The sequence below is a fragment of the Lepisosteus platostomus genome, chromosome 2 (assembly GCF_059453375.1).
Source record: "Lepisosteus platostomus isolate fLepPlt1 chromosome 2, fLepPlt1.hap1, whole genome shotgun sequence".
Taxonomy (NCBI): domain Eukaryota; kingdom Metazoa; phylum Chordata; class Actinopteri; order Semionotiformes; family Lepisosteidae; genus Lepisosteus; species Lepisosteus platostomus.
This window is the reverse complement of record NC_142612.1, coordinates 76944746-76961382: the sequence shown is the minus strand read 5'-3', so window position 1 is coordinate 76961382 and position 16637 is coordinate 76944746. Positions and strand designations below refer to the sequence as shown.

The window sequence follows — 16637 nt, the reverse complement described above, 5'->3', positions numbered from 1 at the left end:
GAAGGGCTTTGTCAATCATTTCACACAAATGTAACAATGGATATCTTATACAGGCATTTTAGTTTAATCCATCACATGCAGCTGTTGTTCATAATCAGATGACTGTAGGCTGCATTCAAAACCTGAACGAATTCAGACAAGAAGGAAACATGGATATACTGTACTGTATGAGCCCTCCCCCAAACCCTGTCCTTTACACAGTCACACAGAAATATGGAAGCAGAAAGATGACAACACCCAGAAGAGTTAACTGAAGTTCCAAGCAAAAGATCTCCAATAGCAGTCTTCTTGCTGTTGACTACATAAAGATCACACATGTTTAAATTCTTCATATCAAAGCAAAGAGTGAAAAGGTATTGTTAAGAACCTACTGGTTTTCCAATGGAGAAAGTATAAAAATGTAACCTCAATTGGGCTCTGCAACATGCTAGATACCAAGAGAAAAATACATGTTGAAAGATGTTCATAATGCCTCTTGGCATGTACAGCATGCAAAGAGAAAATACAGTAAAATCAAAATGTATACAGTATATTCACTGGAAAATAGTGTTTCATCGAGTAACAAACAGTATTCTCATTAATGTGGATATCAGATGAATGATTTTTTTTGCAGTATAATTGTCTTTCACTCAAAGTCCTACACTGTTTGTTAATTTAAATCAGGAAGAAGAAGAGGACTTAAAGTTGGAGCATCTTGTCTCCTCATTAAGAGCTTTGAAGTGCTGCAGGTTGAGCAAGAAAACAGAGTCTTGTCTCTGGATAAGAAACATAAACATATGTCTGCGTAGTATTTCATATTCTTGTTAGGAAAAGGTGGTGACATTGTCAACACAAATCAAGACCTGTATGAGTGTGAAAGCAAGAACACTTAATCACTGCTGTGTGGGGCCAAACCATTTCATAATGTTATTGTCTGGCAGTGTAACCCTAAAGGCCATTAACACCACTATTGTTTTCCCCAGAACACAGGAGATGCACAGGACAAATGTGATCCCAAATGCTGTGTGGTGCAACATACAGGACCAGTCAGAGGACTGGCCAATGAAAGTAAGTGAACAGAGGAAACATAGAGTCAATGAAAAGAGCAGAAGGAAACTCAGTTCAGTTATTGGCTTTAACAATAGGATTGTCCTTGTTTATAAAGAAGATCAAAGCTACACCTGTAGTTAAACACGCTCCAAACATTGAAAATATCATGAGCAGTAACCCAGTGATTTATCTAAAGGACAGGAATTCCACTATTTTTAATACACATTCATCTTTTTTCTCATTTGACCAATAATCCAAAGGACACTGGACACAATCATTGGACATAAAATCACATTTAGACTTTTATTCATTTTAAACTGTTACTCTACTGTAGCTTGTGAAGGTGATGTGCCTTTTTCAGTTTACATTCACATAGAGAAAATCCAAAGGTAAATTTTGGTAGTGGAAAACACAAACAGTACTGTAATGTAATACTCTACATACAGTAATCTAATGTACGCACAGTAGATGGTAGTGATAGCTAAATATGAAAACGTACACAACAGTATTCTACCTTCTTCATAATTATTTTATGCATCAAACTTGGTAACTTACAATGGGTTATGTTTTAATGTGCTTGTTCTAACATTGTAAAGTTTATATACTGTACTTCCTAAAAAGTTATAATGTTTTATCCTTTTCTAAGAATACGTAGTAAGAACACGACTTGCTGTTATTGTAAAAAAAAGTTTTACTGATTTAATAACACTTGATACAGTAGTTATATTAATATGGAATTGTGTAACTAAGCAGCTAAAATATCACATTTTGGGAATGCTTTGACATGTGTTTCTTTTTAAAATAACTTTTATTTTCCTTGTGGTGGTAATGGGCAAAGTGCGATCAGAGCATTACTGTCGGTGTGTTTCTTATACGGCGAATACATAAAAATAATCCACTATTATAGCTTGTTGTTGTCTCCAGCGTGAATGTGTGTATCTGGATAAATTAAGTGATGGTTTCGTAATTAAGGATTTCTTCACAGAATACTTTAAGTTAAACAAAGGAGGAAAGAACGGTTATTTTTACAATTGCCAGTAACCAGAGAATAGCTTATCAATATGTTGAAACCTCACCATAACAGCGAAGACAGGCAGGTTACACCTTCAGTTAAGCCAGTGACTTTCTCTGTTGTTTACTAACGTACAATACACTGTCTAGATGACATTGTTCTTGATACACAAACAAGAATAAGCTCTTGCTTATTAAACTCCGAGATCCTGACTGATTTGAATTTGTATTCCTCTCATTTAGCTGCAAATGAAAAAGAAATCATGCAGTAGGTCAATTTATTGGAGGGCGCTCTGTTTTATTAACAGAAACCCCGACTCAAACCTGTGTTGTACAGTGATATAGTGATAATGTCAACCCCATTAAACAATGTGCTTATCGCGCAAATCCTGCTAAACTAGAAGCATTGCAGAAGGTGATATACTGCATGTTATTTACTGCAGCGCAGCTTAGTTCAAAGAAGGAAGTCTGTGAAGTCCCCCTGGTTATTGGTACCAAACATTGATGAGATGTCATGGTTCTGTACAGATTACAGAAAAGTGACTGCAGTAAAGTTAGTAAATCGGATATGATACTGTTGATTTTGTCAAGTCAATAGCATTTTCACGAAACCTCCTAGAGTTACAAAAACACTTGTATCATGCATAAGGTACACTGTGAATGTTTTCACAGCCTTCACTTTGTCGTTTTTACTATATTTTTTTGCCCACACACGAATATTCTGTGTCAAAATGTCAATATCTTTGTAAGATAAACACATAAAGCCTTCCACCCAAACACATGTGATAAACACAAGACCATGACTTGTGAAAATTTTCACAACCTTTACATGAATGTATAAGTGGGCTAATTATCTTTTCCTGAACCTCAGATTTCTGATTGATGCGTAATTACTGACCAACTGTAACTCTGCAGGACATACGATCACAATGAGAGAACTACTGAGAGAACTACTGATCAACAGGGGTTCATGTGAACAACCCGTATAAGACCATAGGAAGCAGAACAGCACAGTCTCCAATTATCCAGCCTGTAAGCACGGGGGATAAAGCTTTATTTCTGAAACCCTTTCTTTATGTCCTGTTTTTATTTTGGTAAGGGTCAACTATATATGTGAAGAGTCATGGTCTTTAAAATGTGTTTGGTTTGAAGACTTTATGTGTTTCCTTTCCAAAAAGCAGGAGCAGTCCTCTTCATGTTGACCAAGTGTCTCCTCGATCATGTACTCCTTCAGAGACTTGCGAAGTCGTTTTGTTTTGGAGGAGCTACATCTGTGTCTTTGCAATTTGCCCACAGTTTTTCAAATTCAGCATCTGATAACAAACTTCCAGTGCAATCGGAGACAGTTTTAATAAGCTGAACAGCAGTGACTAGATCAGTTTGTTCGGCTTGCAGCAACTTGTTGGGGGGGGTCGAGCAGCCCTAAGACTTTATGAATCATACTGGAAATACATTTGAAGTTTGGTTCTGTAATTGCTTTGAGTTATCCGGCAGCTTCAATTTTTACGTCAACACTGTTAGTTCTGGTGGTTTCAATTCCTGTCCAAAACTCTTTTTTCTGTCGAACGATTTCAGTATTACAGACACAGTGTCAAGGTGGCCAGTCTACCTTTGATCCAGTAACCGTTTCAGAGTTTCTCCGGTGTACTGTGCAGCTACAGTACGGTGGGCTTTCTCAGAAACTTGTATTAAAAAACTAGCATGTACAGTATTAAAAAAATCTTCAATGGCGTTCCTTGACAAAATGCCATGCACAACCACCAGATGTAATTGGTTGTTGAAGTAATAAATATAAGCTACCTCTCAGTTTAATTTATCTTGAATAAGTTTCTGCATGGCCCCTTCCCTTCCAGACATAACACTAGCCCTGTCGTAACACTGACTTAGTATTTTGTTTGTCCTGAGTCAAGCATTTGAAAGCTCTTCGAGAACTAGGTTGGTGAGTGATAGCGTGTCACATTGTTTAGTGCTCGACACTGACAGCAGCATTTCTCGTATCGTGTAGTTTTGGTTAACATACTGAAGGATTATGGAAACATTTTCATAGCCTGTTGGATCCTTAGTTCCATCCACCTTAAGTGTAATTAACAATTAATTGACAATTTAGTCTGTCACAATGTTACTCATCAGTTCAATAACTTTGTTTTGAATGTTATGTGAGGTATACGTAGAATTTCGTGGAATTATATTGAAAGCTTGCACTAGTTCTGTGTCTCAAAGTGTATTCAAATAAAGAGAGAAAAAGTCCACTGCTGCCCTTTTCTCTGTCAATCAATGGTGCCCCTCAAAGGCAGTTTATTAGAGACAATAATGTCTGTAACTGCTGACACATAAAGCTGGTTTAGAGCAAGCTGATCGGCAATAACTAGTGTTGAAATTTCCCTGCCTGTGGAACGTCACATCTGTTGTTCTTTCCAAATGGCCACACCTGTCTGATGCTCTTTACTGTTAGCATGCCTGGTTAATCCTTTAGCCTTGTCTGTAGCGTGCTTCCAGTTACTAAACCCAGTCCTCTTGAAAACCCAATCGTTCCCTCCAAATTTCCTACAAGGAAAACAGAAAGCCGCATCTGCTTCCAAGTGGGTCCACCCACCCACACATTATCCAACCAGCAACGAGGTTGTCACTTCTGGTGTAAATTCGGGGTTAGTATACTGTAGTTATCTGACCATTGACAAAGTATAACTATTTTTTAGGGCGCAAGTTATGTAAGTGTTCAAAAATATGTTCAAAAATACTTTAGTCCAAAACTGAAGGGGTGGGACAGTTCAGCTGAGGGGGCGATGCCCCCTTTTGCCCCCCCCCATGGCTCCGGGCCTGACTGCTCTTAAAGTCAAAGGTACTGATCCACATGTGTCATAGATCTTATATCCCAAAGATACTCCAGGAAGAAGATCAGTTCTGTTGTTTATTCTGTTGTTCTGTTGTTCTTCAATGGCAAAGATCATTGCCTGTATGGACTGGAATTATCCAATGAGTAAGCTAAGGAAATCAACTAAAGTTTTCAATTCTGTGTAGGGGTTTTGTGCATTTACTGGGACAGTTATAAACTGTAGCAGTAAGTCACAAAATGATTCATGATGACTATTAGAAAACCGACCTTGCGGGATAACTCAGCAACGCACACACACGGATACTAACACATGACAATACATTTATTAATACATAAAATATGCATATAAACATAACAGATCTTAAGAGTGAGGGTTAGCAGAATACAAAAGGTAAATATTCAATCACGAAGAGTTACAAACCAAGAGGGACGTACATTCAGTATACCATTCATTTATACCGTTTCGTAAATGAACTTTGATTTCAACTTCTACACTAGATACTCAAAGGAAAATAAATCACTCATAGGAATTAAATTGATATCCTGAATTGTTGAGGTAACAATTGAATTCTCGAGCTGTAATGCAGAATTTTGAATACTCACCCAATCTATGTGGATTCAGATCTCTCACGGACAAAAGGGAACAGCGACAGGCTGTTGTTGTGTCCAATCGGCATCCTCTGGCCCGGTGCCTGGCAGTCCTGGTTCGGCATGAGGTGTGGGAGGAGGAGGGAGAGATTCCTGCTGTGACACGCTGGAAGTGGGCTCTCTGAAGACCGGCTAGTCAATCTTGGCTTAACTAGCAGAGATTGTGCACATGGAAAGTGACTGCGGGTCAAAGCAAGTCACACTCTTTAGACGGGAAGAAGACTGGTTGGTTCCCAATGTAGCACTAGTCCTGAATACTGAGATTCAGCTGAGGACAGTTCCGACCGTAGTTCACTCGTTGATCAGGCGAGCATTCACGATGGATTACCAGCAGTTCACGAGGCCTGCTGCTGGGCTAACCTCGGGTGGATCCTTTGGTTACGCGCGGGTGACCTCCGTTCTCGACTCTTCTCGAACAAAGTAAAGTCCTAGCACTCGGACACACTGGCCGTTACATGATTGTCCGAGATGAGTCTGAGAATGTCCTGGAGGAGCCCCCTTCTGGGCCCTGTGCTGCCTGTTTTATCTGGAGGAACTCCGGTCGTTCATTGGTTGAATGTTCTGTGGGCATTCGAGACTCACGTGGGGTTATCCTGCCCTACCTGTTCCTGCTTGGCTGATCGAGGTGGAGGATTATTAACCATGCTCTCTGACATTAGGGTTGTAAACAACCTGGGATGTGACTCTCCCAAGGAATCTCCCAGACAGTAAGAAGCCAGAGATGACCATTTATTAGGATGGCTAGAGAATCTCAGCCTTGGGAGTTGCTCCTTATCAGGAAACTGTATAAGCTAGAAAAATACCTTAAATGTGAACCAAATGGAATGCCCTCTCTGTACCCAGTACCACTGAGATGAGGGAGAGCAGGACTGGCAAAGGAGCAGCAAACTTAATTCCTGTATTTTTGAGAAGCCTTGCTGCTACATCTATTAAAAACATGTTCAGAAAAAGGAGCAATGAATGTTTATAAATTCATCCATCCATAATTTTCTAAGTGCTTTATCCAACACAGTATCGAAGCAGAGCCAGAACCCATCTTGGCAAGCAACGGGTACAAAGCAGGATACACCACACTCTGGAGCAGACACCACTCCATCACAGGTTTATAGATTCATACATATTTTTATACCAAGAATCTATGTATTTTTTGTCTTTAAAAAACCTTAACATACCTTTTGCAGTTAGGGGTGTTGTGCCAAACAAAGGGCATCAACCAAAAGAGTGTGTGTTGAAAGTAATCTTTTTTTCATATGCATATGGGAGTCTTGCTCTTGTACACAAGAATCAAAAGACAATGCTTACAGTGCTCTTTTATATAGTGAAACAAATGATACAAGATACACTCCCACATGACTCTCTGCTTGCATTGTGGGTATATATGGTCATTCTAGAAAGCTGACTAGTACATGTATTTTCTTTACTGCCGGCTTGTGCGACAAGCAGCCCCTTCTGCTAAATAGATAATTTGTTCCAGGAGAGGTCACACGTCATTTCACTGAGAACTATGCCAGCTTTGTGTGAAGACATCATGTGGCTATGTTATCTTTTGAGACCAGACATCCTGAGATGAAATTAGGAAAATATAAGTAAAGAAAATCATAGTCAACAATACAAACTTTTAGTAAAACTTTTTGTTAATTCCCTCAGGGGGATCTGGTTTGGTTCAGTATTGCTGTGGATATCAAACACTACCCCAATCATGACATCTCCAGCTTTAGATAAATGTAGAAAACTTCTGATCCTTGATTCCTGCAAACCGGCTGTTCCCCTGATGTGAAAACCACAACAACCATCAACATTATTGCTGTTGTCAGTAACATCCTAGAGTGCATTTGAACACCTCTTTCAAAATAGTCAACATGTCATAATTAATGTCTTTCTATTGTTCGGGGGTGTCTCTGAGGTAGTTCAATCAACTTGAAATGAAGTTCAGAATGCGTTAAATAGGGATCCCTAAAGGTGTGAATAGGAAAGTTTACATGTGTGCCCCACCAATACCAGAGACAGAAATGACACTCCCCTCTGGGGGTTCATACCAAAGAAAATAAGCTGCTAACCCAATGACATGTTTATGATGGAGAAAGGCCAGAGTTTACATACAAATTTGCTTAAAAGGATGGTTAAAATACACAAAGAAGTTTAAAACCAGAGAATAACATTGTGACATCTATGCCATTCTTGAGAGATACTTTTTTCAATTAAATGGTTAAAAGTATTAAGTAGACAGTATTAAGCTGTTTAAATATGGTTTGTTATTTCTATGTGTCTTCTTGTTTCATACATTTTCTAATCACACCCATTTTACTTGTCACATCCCAAGATGTGACTGAAGGCCTAGAAAACAGCCAGACTGTTGAGACTACAATGGCTAGCCAAAACTGCTGCCAAGTATAATCTGAGTATAAAGGCAGTCTTCCCATCATGCAACAGGACTTTCAGGAATTCGAGCCATGGAGATTGGACAAAGATCAGGTTCTTGATCCCGAGTTCTGCAGAGTGTAGACTACTGTCTGGATCAGGCCCAAGCATATCGCCATTCTCTGTTCAAGGACAAGACCAGGAGGCCCAATCAGGGGTGCCAATAAAACCATCTCTACCTGCATCAAGATGTCAGGATGAGCAGGCAACCATCACAGCCCCTTCCACAGGACTTTCACAGGTAGAAGGCACTCCACATGGAGAGAAAGTGACGAGACTGGACATAAAGAAGCAAACATGTAATGTTGTCTATGGCAAGCCTCAGCCCAAGGCAGTTGAATAGTAACAGCCACATGGTTACCTTAGAAGGCAGTGGCCAATGAAGCAGTGCCACAGAGGAAGTGTGCGATGTTTGCATGAGTCACGGAAGCAGACAGCTTGGCTTCATCCACATAAAAGTGTGGAAAAGGGGACGGAGCCAAAGTGCCATTGACAGTCTTAGATGTAAGGAGCTCCTCCAAGATTCAGCACTGCTGATCCAGAGCCTCCCCCAGCTGTCCACCTGCTGAACAAGGGCATGAGGCAGGAAGTGTGGGTTTAGAGTGGGTGGGTATGAACTCTCTGTTGAAGTGAACAATATCGGCTATGGTGACATCACTAGAAAGCCAGGTAACTTGGCCGCATTGAACCTTAATGGGCACTTAATACATGAATGGGAAATAGGGGTCCAATAGGCCTCCCTCATGGTGAGGGGTAACATGACCCCCTGGAGAGGTGCAGTGAAGTGTCCCTGCCTAGGAGAGAGAGGAGAGAGCACCATATAGGATTGTCTGAAGGCAGTGGGAGAGGAAGCCAGTTTGAGAAAAACAAGGAAAACCCATGAGAAAAACAGTCATGAGCTGTCTAGATTGGAGCTGTGTGTTCACACCCTGTGGAAAAATTATAATAATTTTCTATTAACTTATACTGTTTAGCACTTTTCTGGACACTCCACTCAAAGTAATTTAAAGGTAATGGGGAGTCCCTATCACCATCACCAGTGTGCAGCCCCACCTGGATGATGCAATGGCAGCCATAGTGTGCAAAGTACACTCCCCACACACCAGCTCTCAGTGGGGACGAGAACATAGTGATGAAGCCAGTTCAGAGATGGGGATTATCAGGAGGCCATGATAAGGTAAGGGCCAATGGGAAATTTGGTTAGGACACTGGGGTAACACCCCTACACTTTTCGAGAAACAACCCGAGATTTTTAATGACCACGGAGAGTCAGGACCTTGGTTTTACGTCTCATCCAAAGAACAGCACCTTTTTACAGTATAGGGTACCTGTCACTATATTTGAGCATAAGGACCCACACAGACCACAGGGTGAGCGCCCCTTACTGCCCCCTGTAGCACCTCTTCCAGCAGCAGCCTTAGCTTTCCCAGGAGTTCTTCCATCCAGGTGCTGACCAGGCTCACACCTGCTGAGCTTCAGTGGGTTGCCAGTTATGAGCTGCAGGGTGATGTACAGTAGCTCCTGAGAATCCATTCCCACTGCAGCAGTCTGTAGAGGGGTAGAGAAGAAGCCACTCTTTACCCCTCTGGTTTTAGAATTGAAGTCCCTGCAAACCACACAGGAAGAACTGCTGTCCAGTGCTGCCCTGGCATGTCCTCTCCTCAGACCTATCATGTACCTGGTGGAGTTATCACTGGAAGGAAGCATGTGGCCACACAGCACACATGTACTGTATGATAAACTCTGTTGACAGTGAGGCTGGAAATGACAAACCATGTCTCACTGGCTTCTAGACAAAGAGTGCAGGTCTTTGTGACACAGTGAGCTGGATGGATTGGACAGAAAAGCTTGGCGAAGGTCAATGATGTGGAGTTTTCTTCATGTAAAATACACTAAAATGTTTTTTTTACCTTCCCGGAACATCTTAATTTCATTGGTGGCATGGTGTAAGACATTAGAAGTGAATACTATCACAATGAGTAAAGTTCCTCACCTTCTGAGTGAAAGAATACTGTATATACTTTACTGTACACACTCAGCTGTTTACAGATCAATATGGCTGAAAAATATGAAAGTGAATTTAACTCCATGAAAAGTAATTCATTTAAAAGAGAATTGTTTGAATCTTTTATCTGTAGGCAAAACAGAGATGCACCATAAATGAAAAGAATGACTGACATTATGTGACCATAAATATAACAATCTGGCTTAAAAAATTGATTTAACACATCACTGTATTTCATATGTAAAAAATATCAAATTAAATTTGCAAACAAAATATTCTTTGTATGTTAGACACACAAATTATTAAACTGTATTATTAAACGTCCTCAATGTTTTTATGTACTCTACAAAATATAGACTTAGCAAAGCTTAGCAAATTCTTTCTCAGCTGTTTCTATGTTTTCCACATTTTTTTTTAACATTTAAGAATTAGCTTAATTGAACATACAATCACACAAACCTCACAGAAGAGCTGGAATATTATCCTACATGATGCAGAAGCTGTATTGTTTAGTGTTCATCTCTTTGTTGTACAATAAAGAAGATTCATCTGTTCTTTTAGTTTTTTGTTTAAACAGTAGGCATTGTAAAATATGTAGTTAACAGCATGCTTCATTACTGCAGAAATTATTTTTTGTAAATCAGGTAGGTACAGCTGGTAAAATTTAAAACTGATTTGAATTCTCGAAAAATTGTGGGGAGATGAGCACTGTTTAGCACAGAGATGATTTCCACTGAGAGTACAATGAGGTGACAGGAGACAGAATCCTGCACTAGAGGATTTTCTCTTTACGTTCTTTATTAGTAATGAAGTCATTCAGATATGAACGTGGCAGCTGGGCACCTGTGCTTCTAAAACATTTTTATTTTTGTAAAGCAATTCACCAAACATCACTGATATAAGACATTGGTTCTGTTGGTTTAATACATTTTTATATGAGTTAATTCTTAATAAATTTACCAAACATTTGTCCTCCTGAATTTATTTACAGTATGTGCAGACATTTTCAGTTAATTAATTGTAGTGTTTGAGGATGTACAGTACAAGAATACTATATATATATATGTGTTGTTGATAAATGCACAAAAGCTCTTAAAGTGACTTTGTGGGTACTTTACCCATTAGGTGTTTCCTTGTATTCAGTTCAGGCTTTAGCACAATTATGTAGCATTTAGGAGCAAATATACAGAACAGTAAACCAAAACTTGAAGCCAAAATGGCAAATATTTCCACAGCTACTGTAAACTTCCCAGGAGAGCTGATATACGCTGGAATGAAAGTCAGCCAGACAGCACAGAATATGAGCATGCTGAATGTAATGAACTTGGCTTCATTGAAGTTATCAGGCAGCTTCCGAGCCAGGAAAGCGAGCACAAAGCACAAGACAGAGAGGAATCCTATATACCCTAACACAGCCCAGAATGCACCTGCAGATCCCAAGTCACACTCTAGAATTATTTTTTCTCTGTAGTATTTCATGTTTTTATTCGGAAAAGGAGGAGATATTGTCAACCAAAGAACACAAATCAAGACCTGTATGAGTGTGAAAGCAAGAACACTTAAACTTTGCTGTTTGGGCCCAAACCATTTCATGATGTTATTGCCTGGCAGTGTAGCCCTAAAGGCCATTAACACCACTATTGTTTTCCCCAGAACACAAGAGATGCACAGGACAAATGTGATCCCAAATACTGTGTGGCGCAACATACAGGACCAGTCAGAGGGCTGGCCAATGAAAGTAAGTGGACAGAGGAAACACAGTGTCAATGAAAAAAGCAGAAGGAAACTCAGTTCAGAGTTATTTGCTTTGACAATTGGACTGTCTTTATATTTGAGAAAGATTAAGGCTATGCATATGGTGAAGAAAGCACCAGCCAGAGAAAATATCATGAGCAGTATTCCCATGATTTCTTCAAAAGACAGGAATTCTATTATTTTTATTACACATTCATCTCGTTTCTCATTTGACCAATAATCCAAAGGACATTGGATGCAATCATTAGAATCTGCAAAGAAAAACAGATACAGATATTTAGGGTTGTTCTAGTGGTGTGGTGCAGCAGTGTGCACAGGCTGCAAAAAAAACAAGTAAAGCTTAATTCCACTAAAAAATAGAAAGGGGAAACACAATTTTCAGCTGTAGAGTCTATTCCAGATTTAATTTTTAGGTATGTTCATAAAAATGGTGTAATTTAAAATTGTATTTGTAATTTCGCATTTGCCAATTTTCTTTATATTCTTCCTATACTGTGAAAGAAATCTAAAAATACTTTAAATGCAATTTCCATCTAAGGAAGTATGTATCTGTTTGTTTCTGAATTAATTGGTTGATATCTTTACTACATTTGCATGTGTTGTGTGTACAAGATGTTTGCTGATGATAAGAAGTATAGTAGGGAATGTACTGTACAATTTTGAATGCACTAACATTTACCTGTAGTGTTGCTGATCTCTCCTTCAGCACACTGAATGCAATCATAGCAACACACAGGCCTTCCTCTCTGAACAGCCTTTCGAGTGCCAGGGCGACAGCTCTCACTGCACACTGACTCAGGCTTCTGCAGAACAAGGACAAAAATATTTTTAATGGTGGAAAAATAACATTTTGCAAGGTTATGCTTACATAACATAGAATATTTTCCATTAAATAGTAAATAATTAAATTAACAATGAGTAGCACAATAGATAAGGTTAAATACTTATTCTTATAAATTTCTAAAAAGTGATCAATCATTCTTTTACAAAATTCACAGCAAGTTGGGGTATGTGAAAAGACAAATTCCTAATACAAGAAATTGTATATGGCCAATAAAGTGAACGTATCTAAAATCTAAGAGACACTCAGTCACCTAAAGCTGTAACAATTATTAGGTTCTACAGATACTCCTCTAAGACGAGGGACATACCTGTTAAACCAAAGTGTAATGTTTCTTCTCAGAATACCCTATACTCACCTCAAGTTGCCCACCGGTCCAAACAATCTTGACTTGATTCATGACAATCTGATGACCTACTGGCAGTGAAGCATCATAGTAACCGATGCTCAATGTGTTGGTGCTCCCATTAAGAAGCTGCCAGTTGACTAAGTCATATCTTGCAGTTGAATCACCATTGCCATCAAAAAAGATATTTTCTCCAGTCTTAGTTGTGAAGTTCACTTTTTTCAGTTGCTCAAGTACCTGTGACAATGGAAATATTAATCTTGTGTTTAAAGTGTTTCTATTACAACTAGATATATACAGTAAATGCCTTAAAGCATTGTGAAAATAAAGGTTACTTCACCTGCCATGGTTCAATATGAATTGATTTATCACAGCTATAATTGGCAGAAGGCCCTTTCTTGCATTGAAGCAAATTATGAAGAGAATATGCAACAGCATACACTGCTTTATACACATTATTGAATATTCTAACCTCAGACGTTTTTGCATATTCATTTTTTAATTCTCCAAAATCTTCCAACAGTGTACACTGTTTTCTGGCATTGTCATCCTTTGTCAGAGAACAATTAAATGCAGTCTCCCAAAATTCATTTAAAAGAGCATTTCCCAGGGATTTAGATGGATGCACATTCAATAAAAACTCTCTAAATCCATCTATTTTGTTTTTAGTGACAGCAAATCCCATAGATCCAGTCAGAATTTTATAACCTTCTGCTGTTGAAACATCACTAGCAGTGATCCAGGCTTCACTGCCAATCCACTGGAGACCTGTTACATTCTGAAGGGATAATTCTTTAATCAAAACAATTACATCCCCTTGCTCTAAGAAGGCAACAATAACCTTTGAAGTGCTCTTTTTGATCACTTCTACATTCTTAAGAATTCTTTGCCTGGAATGAGACTGATGAACCACTTCTGAATATTCAATACAGATTCCTTCCTTCTCTGCAGCTTCCACAAAAGTAGCCATCCCATTGTGGCCATAATCATTGTCAACTCTTATGGTCCCAACCCAGGTCCAACCAAAGTGCTTCATAAGCTGAGCCAGGGCTCTGCTCTGATAATAGTCACTGGGGATGGTTCTGAAGAATGAAGGGAATCTTCTTCGATTGCTGAGACATGCACATGTAGCAAAGTGACTGATCTGTAAAGAAGAGACAATATCTAAAAATTCTAGAATTTAAAATAACATGCTGAATATAATTTTGTAGACCAACCATGCTCTGAATGCAGTTCATTACACAAAGAAAAACATTCCCTGTGGTTATGGTAATACATTTAAAAAATGGTTTTCAGCAGTGCAAATAATAACAATTGTAAGTATTAGAATTAAGAATTTCTCACCACAGGGATTCGAAAAAGTCCAACTGCTGCTGAGACTGCAATTGTGTGTGATGATGCAGACTCTCCTATTATAGCTTTAACTGCAGCTGGTCTGGAGCAGGAGGTGTCAGAGAGAGTTTCCTCATTTCCATTCATCAGAGCCATTGCTGCTCCTAAAGCCAAAGTTATGGAGCCATATGTGTCATAGATCTTATATCCCAAAGACACACCAGGAAGAAGATCAGTCCTGTTGTTTATTTCTTCAATTGTAAAGATCACCGTCAGTGCCGACTGAAATTCTAGAAAGAATAAGCTAGGAGAAATGCACAAAAATAATAATTCTGTTTTAGTTATTCTAACTTTAATTTCTACTAGTTTTGAATGTGTAAGTTTAGCATCTATAAATTGCATTGTTTGCAAAATCACTTCAAACATAAAAGGTGATTTGAATTACAACACAAGAATGTATAAAGTATACATATACTATATACTGTACATACCTGTAGATTTTAAAACATAGTTACTTAGAAACAACTAACCTTTTCCCTACTGGGGGCTCTGGATTGGTTGTAAAGGAGTTTATTTTTTCTTCATAATTGCTGTGGATTTGGAACATCCCGCCGATCAGGATATCTCCGTCTCTAGATAAGTCTGGAAAAGCTGCTCTTCCCTGAATCCTGCAAACAGGCTGTTCTGCCAATATCAAAACAGAAACAACCATCATCAACACTGCTGTCTGCAAAAACATCCTGGACTGCATGAGGAAGTCTCGTTCTGATTGGAAACAACCTGACACATGAGGTTGTTTATATGGTGCACAGGAGGACTCAGGGGAGGAAGAGTGGCGTGAAGTTCATACACTGTTAAGCAGAAATTCTCAGAGGTTTGACATTTTAGATCTCACCCAGGATACCTACAGTAGAACAAAATTAATTTTTAATATACAGTAAGTAAATCAAACTTAAAAGCCGAAATGGCAAATATCTCCACAGCCACTGTGAACTTCCCAGGGTAGCTGATATAAGCTGATAAAGGTGATCGAGATTACACAGAATATGAGCATGCTGAATGTAATGAATTTGAATTAATTCAAGTTATCAGGCAACTTCTGAAATAGGAAGGTGAGCACAAAAAGCATGGCAGAGAGGATTCCTATAATATATACCCTAACACAGCACCTGTAGATCCCAGGTCACACTCCAGAATGATTTTGTCTTTATAAAATGTCATATTTTGGTTTGGAAAGAGAGGGGAAAGAATCATTCAAACACTGCTTATTATAAATCCTGTAGAAATGTAAACGAATGAAACTCCAGAGAGCAGGGGTGCAGTAGAGGGCCCTCACCCCGGCAAGACAAGGTATTGGGTGGGGTCTGTCTGGCTTCAGCCCTCTGACAAAAGTGAGTTGTTAAAGCAAAAACATTTAACTGCTGCCATGTTTTGAAAAGAATTTAAAAAATGACATATTGGAACTCAATCAAAATAGAAATTTTAAATGGTATTTGAAAGAATAATCAAATATAATTGTAGAAGATATACTGTATATACTTTAATATTAAAGGTTATTGGCTAATCACTGAAATGCAAACACCATTTACTGCAGAATTCAGCATGGAATGTACATGGTAGGTGGCCAGAATTAAAATTAAAGTGAATATCAGACAAGAACTGGGAGAAGAATTGGACGTGAAATGTAATTTAAGTTAATCAATATTACATAATATGAAATAAATATCCAGAACCCGAATCTGAACAAGAGCAATAGACTGTAGAGTCTCATGGGGAGCTGGGGGGAACAGCAGGCCTGCAGAGTGTCTGTAAAGAGCACAGGCAGCACACAGTTAATCTCCACTGACAGACAAACTGAAGCACAGGGCTGCAGCCAGGGTGTGTAAGCAGTGATAGTGAAAATTGGCTCATCGTTTTGTACAATCATTATTATTATTTATAGTATTAGTAGTAATATTGGTGGTCTAGCTTTATGGGAAATAAATTAAATTGCTTTTTGGAATTTAGTATTACCTGTACTAAATATTGACTTGATATAATGATTTATGTGCTAGGTTTGCTCAAACTTAATTCTAGGATTTATAGTAGCACTATATTATGGATTCGTATTTTTTGCAGTTGCCAAAAAACCTTGGAAGTACTTGGCCTTAGAAAATCTTTCTTCATAATAGAGTAGGATTTATTTGTTTGAATGCCTATTTATTGTTAATAAGTTATAAGTTATAAGTTATAAGTTATGCATTCAGTACTTTATTTATGCAGATTAAAAATTAGAAAATAAATTCTCATTTGCAGCACTGACTTGGAGAGAGGAAGGGAATTTAATGGACAATTTGAGAGAATTATCTTCCTTAAGAGTATAACAGCCAAGATTTGAATCCAAGACATTCCCATTCACAGTCCATAAGTACTGCTCCAC

At 38.6% G+C, this 16637-nt stretch overlaps 1 protein-coding gene across 2 annotated transcripts; it reads right to left on the bottom strand.

The window, feature by feature from the left end:
* Window positions 1-10844: 10844 nt before the first annotated feature.
* Window positions 10845-14972, bottom strand: LOC148677207 (extracellular calcium-sensing receptor-like). Of its 2 annotated transcripts, XM_088619329.1 has the most exons (6): window positions 14749-14972; window positions 14231-14522; window positions 13227-14030; window positions 12899-13123; window positions 12379-12502; window positions 10845-11950 (listed from the first exon to the last, which is right to left on the bottom strand). In XM_088619329.1, exons 1-6 carry the CDS (start codon window positions 14967-14969, stop codon window positions 11037-11039), a joined length of 2580 nt encoding a protein of 859 aa, XP_088475455.1. In that variant the 5' UTR covers window positions 14970-14972; the 3' UTR covers window positions 10845-11036. The 2 variants fall into 2 exon arrangements, with proteins under 2 accessions (XP_088475455.1, XP_088475458.1); XM_088619332.1 differs by lacking the exon at window positions 13227-14030.
* Window positions 14973-16637: the final 1665 nt, after the last annotated feature.

Excerpts from the sequence above, each read along its gene's own strand:
- LOC148677207 (XM_088619329.1), bottom strand. The coding sequence starts at position 14,969 with ATGCAGTCCAGGATGTTTTTGCAGACAGCAGTGTTGATGATGGTTGTT. Across the intron at positions 13,124-13,226 it reads TTCATATTGAACCATGGCAG|GTACTTGAGCAACTGAAAAA; the intron begins GTGAAGTAACCT and ends CCATTGTCACAG. Across the intron at positions 12,503-12,898 it reads GGACCGGTGGGCAACTTGAG|AAGCCTGAGTCAGTGTGCAG; the intron begins GTGAGTATAGGG and ends CTTGTTCTGCAG.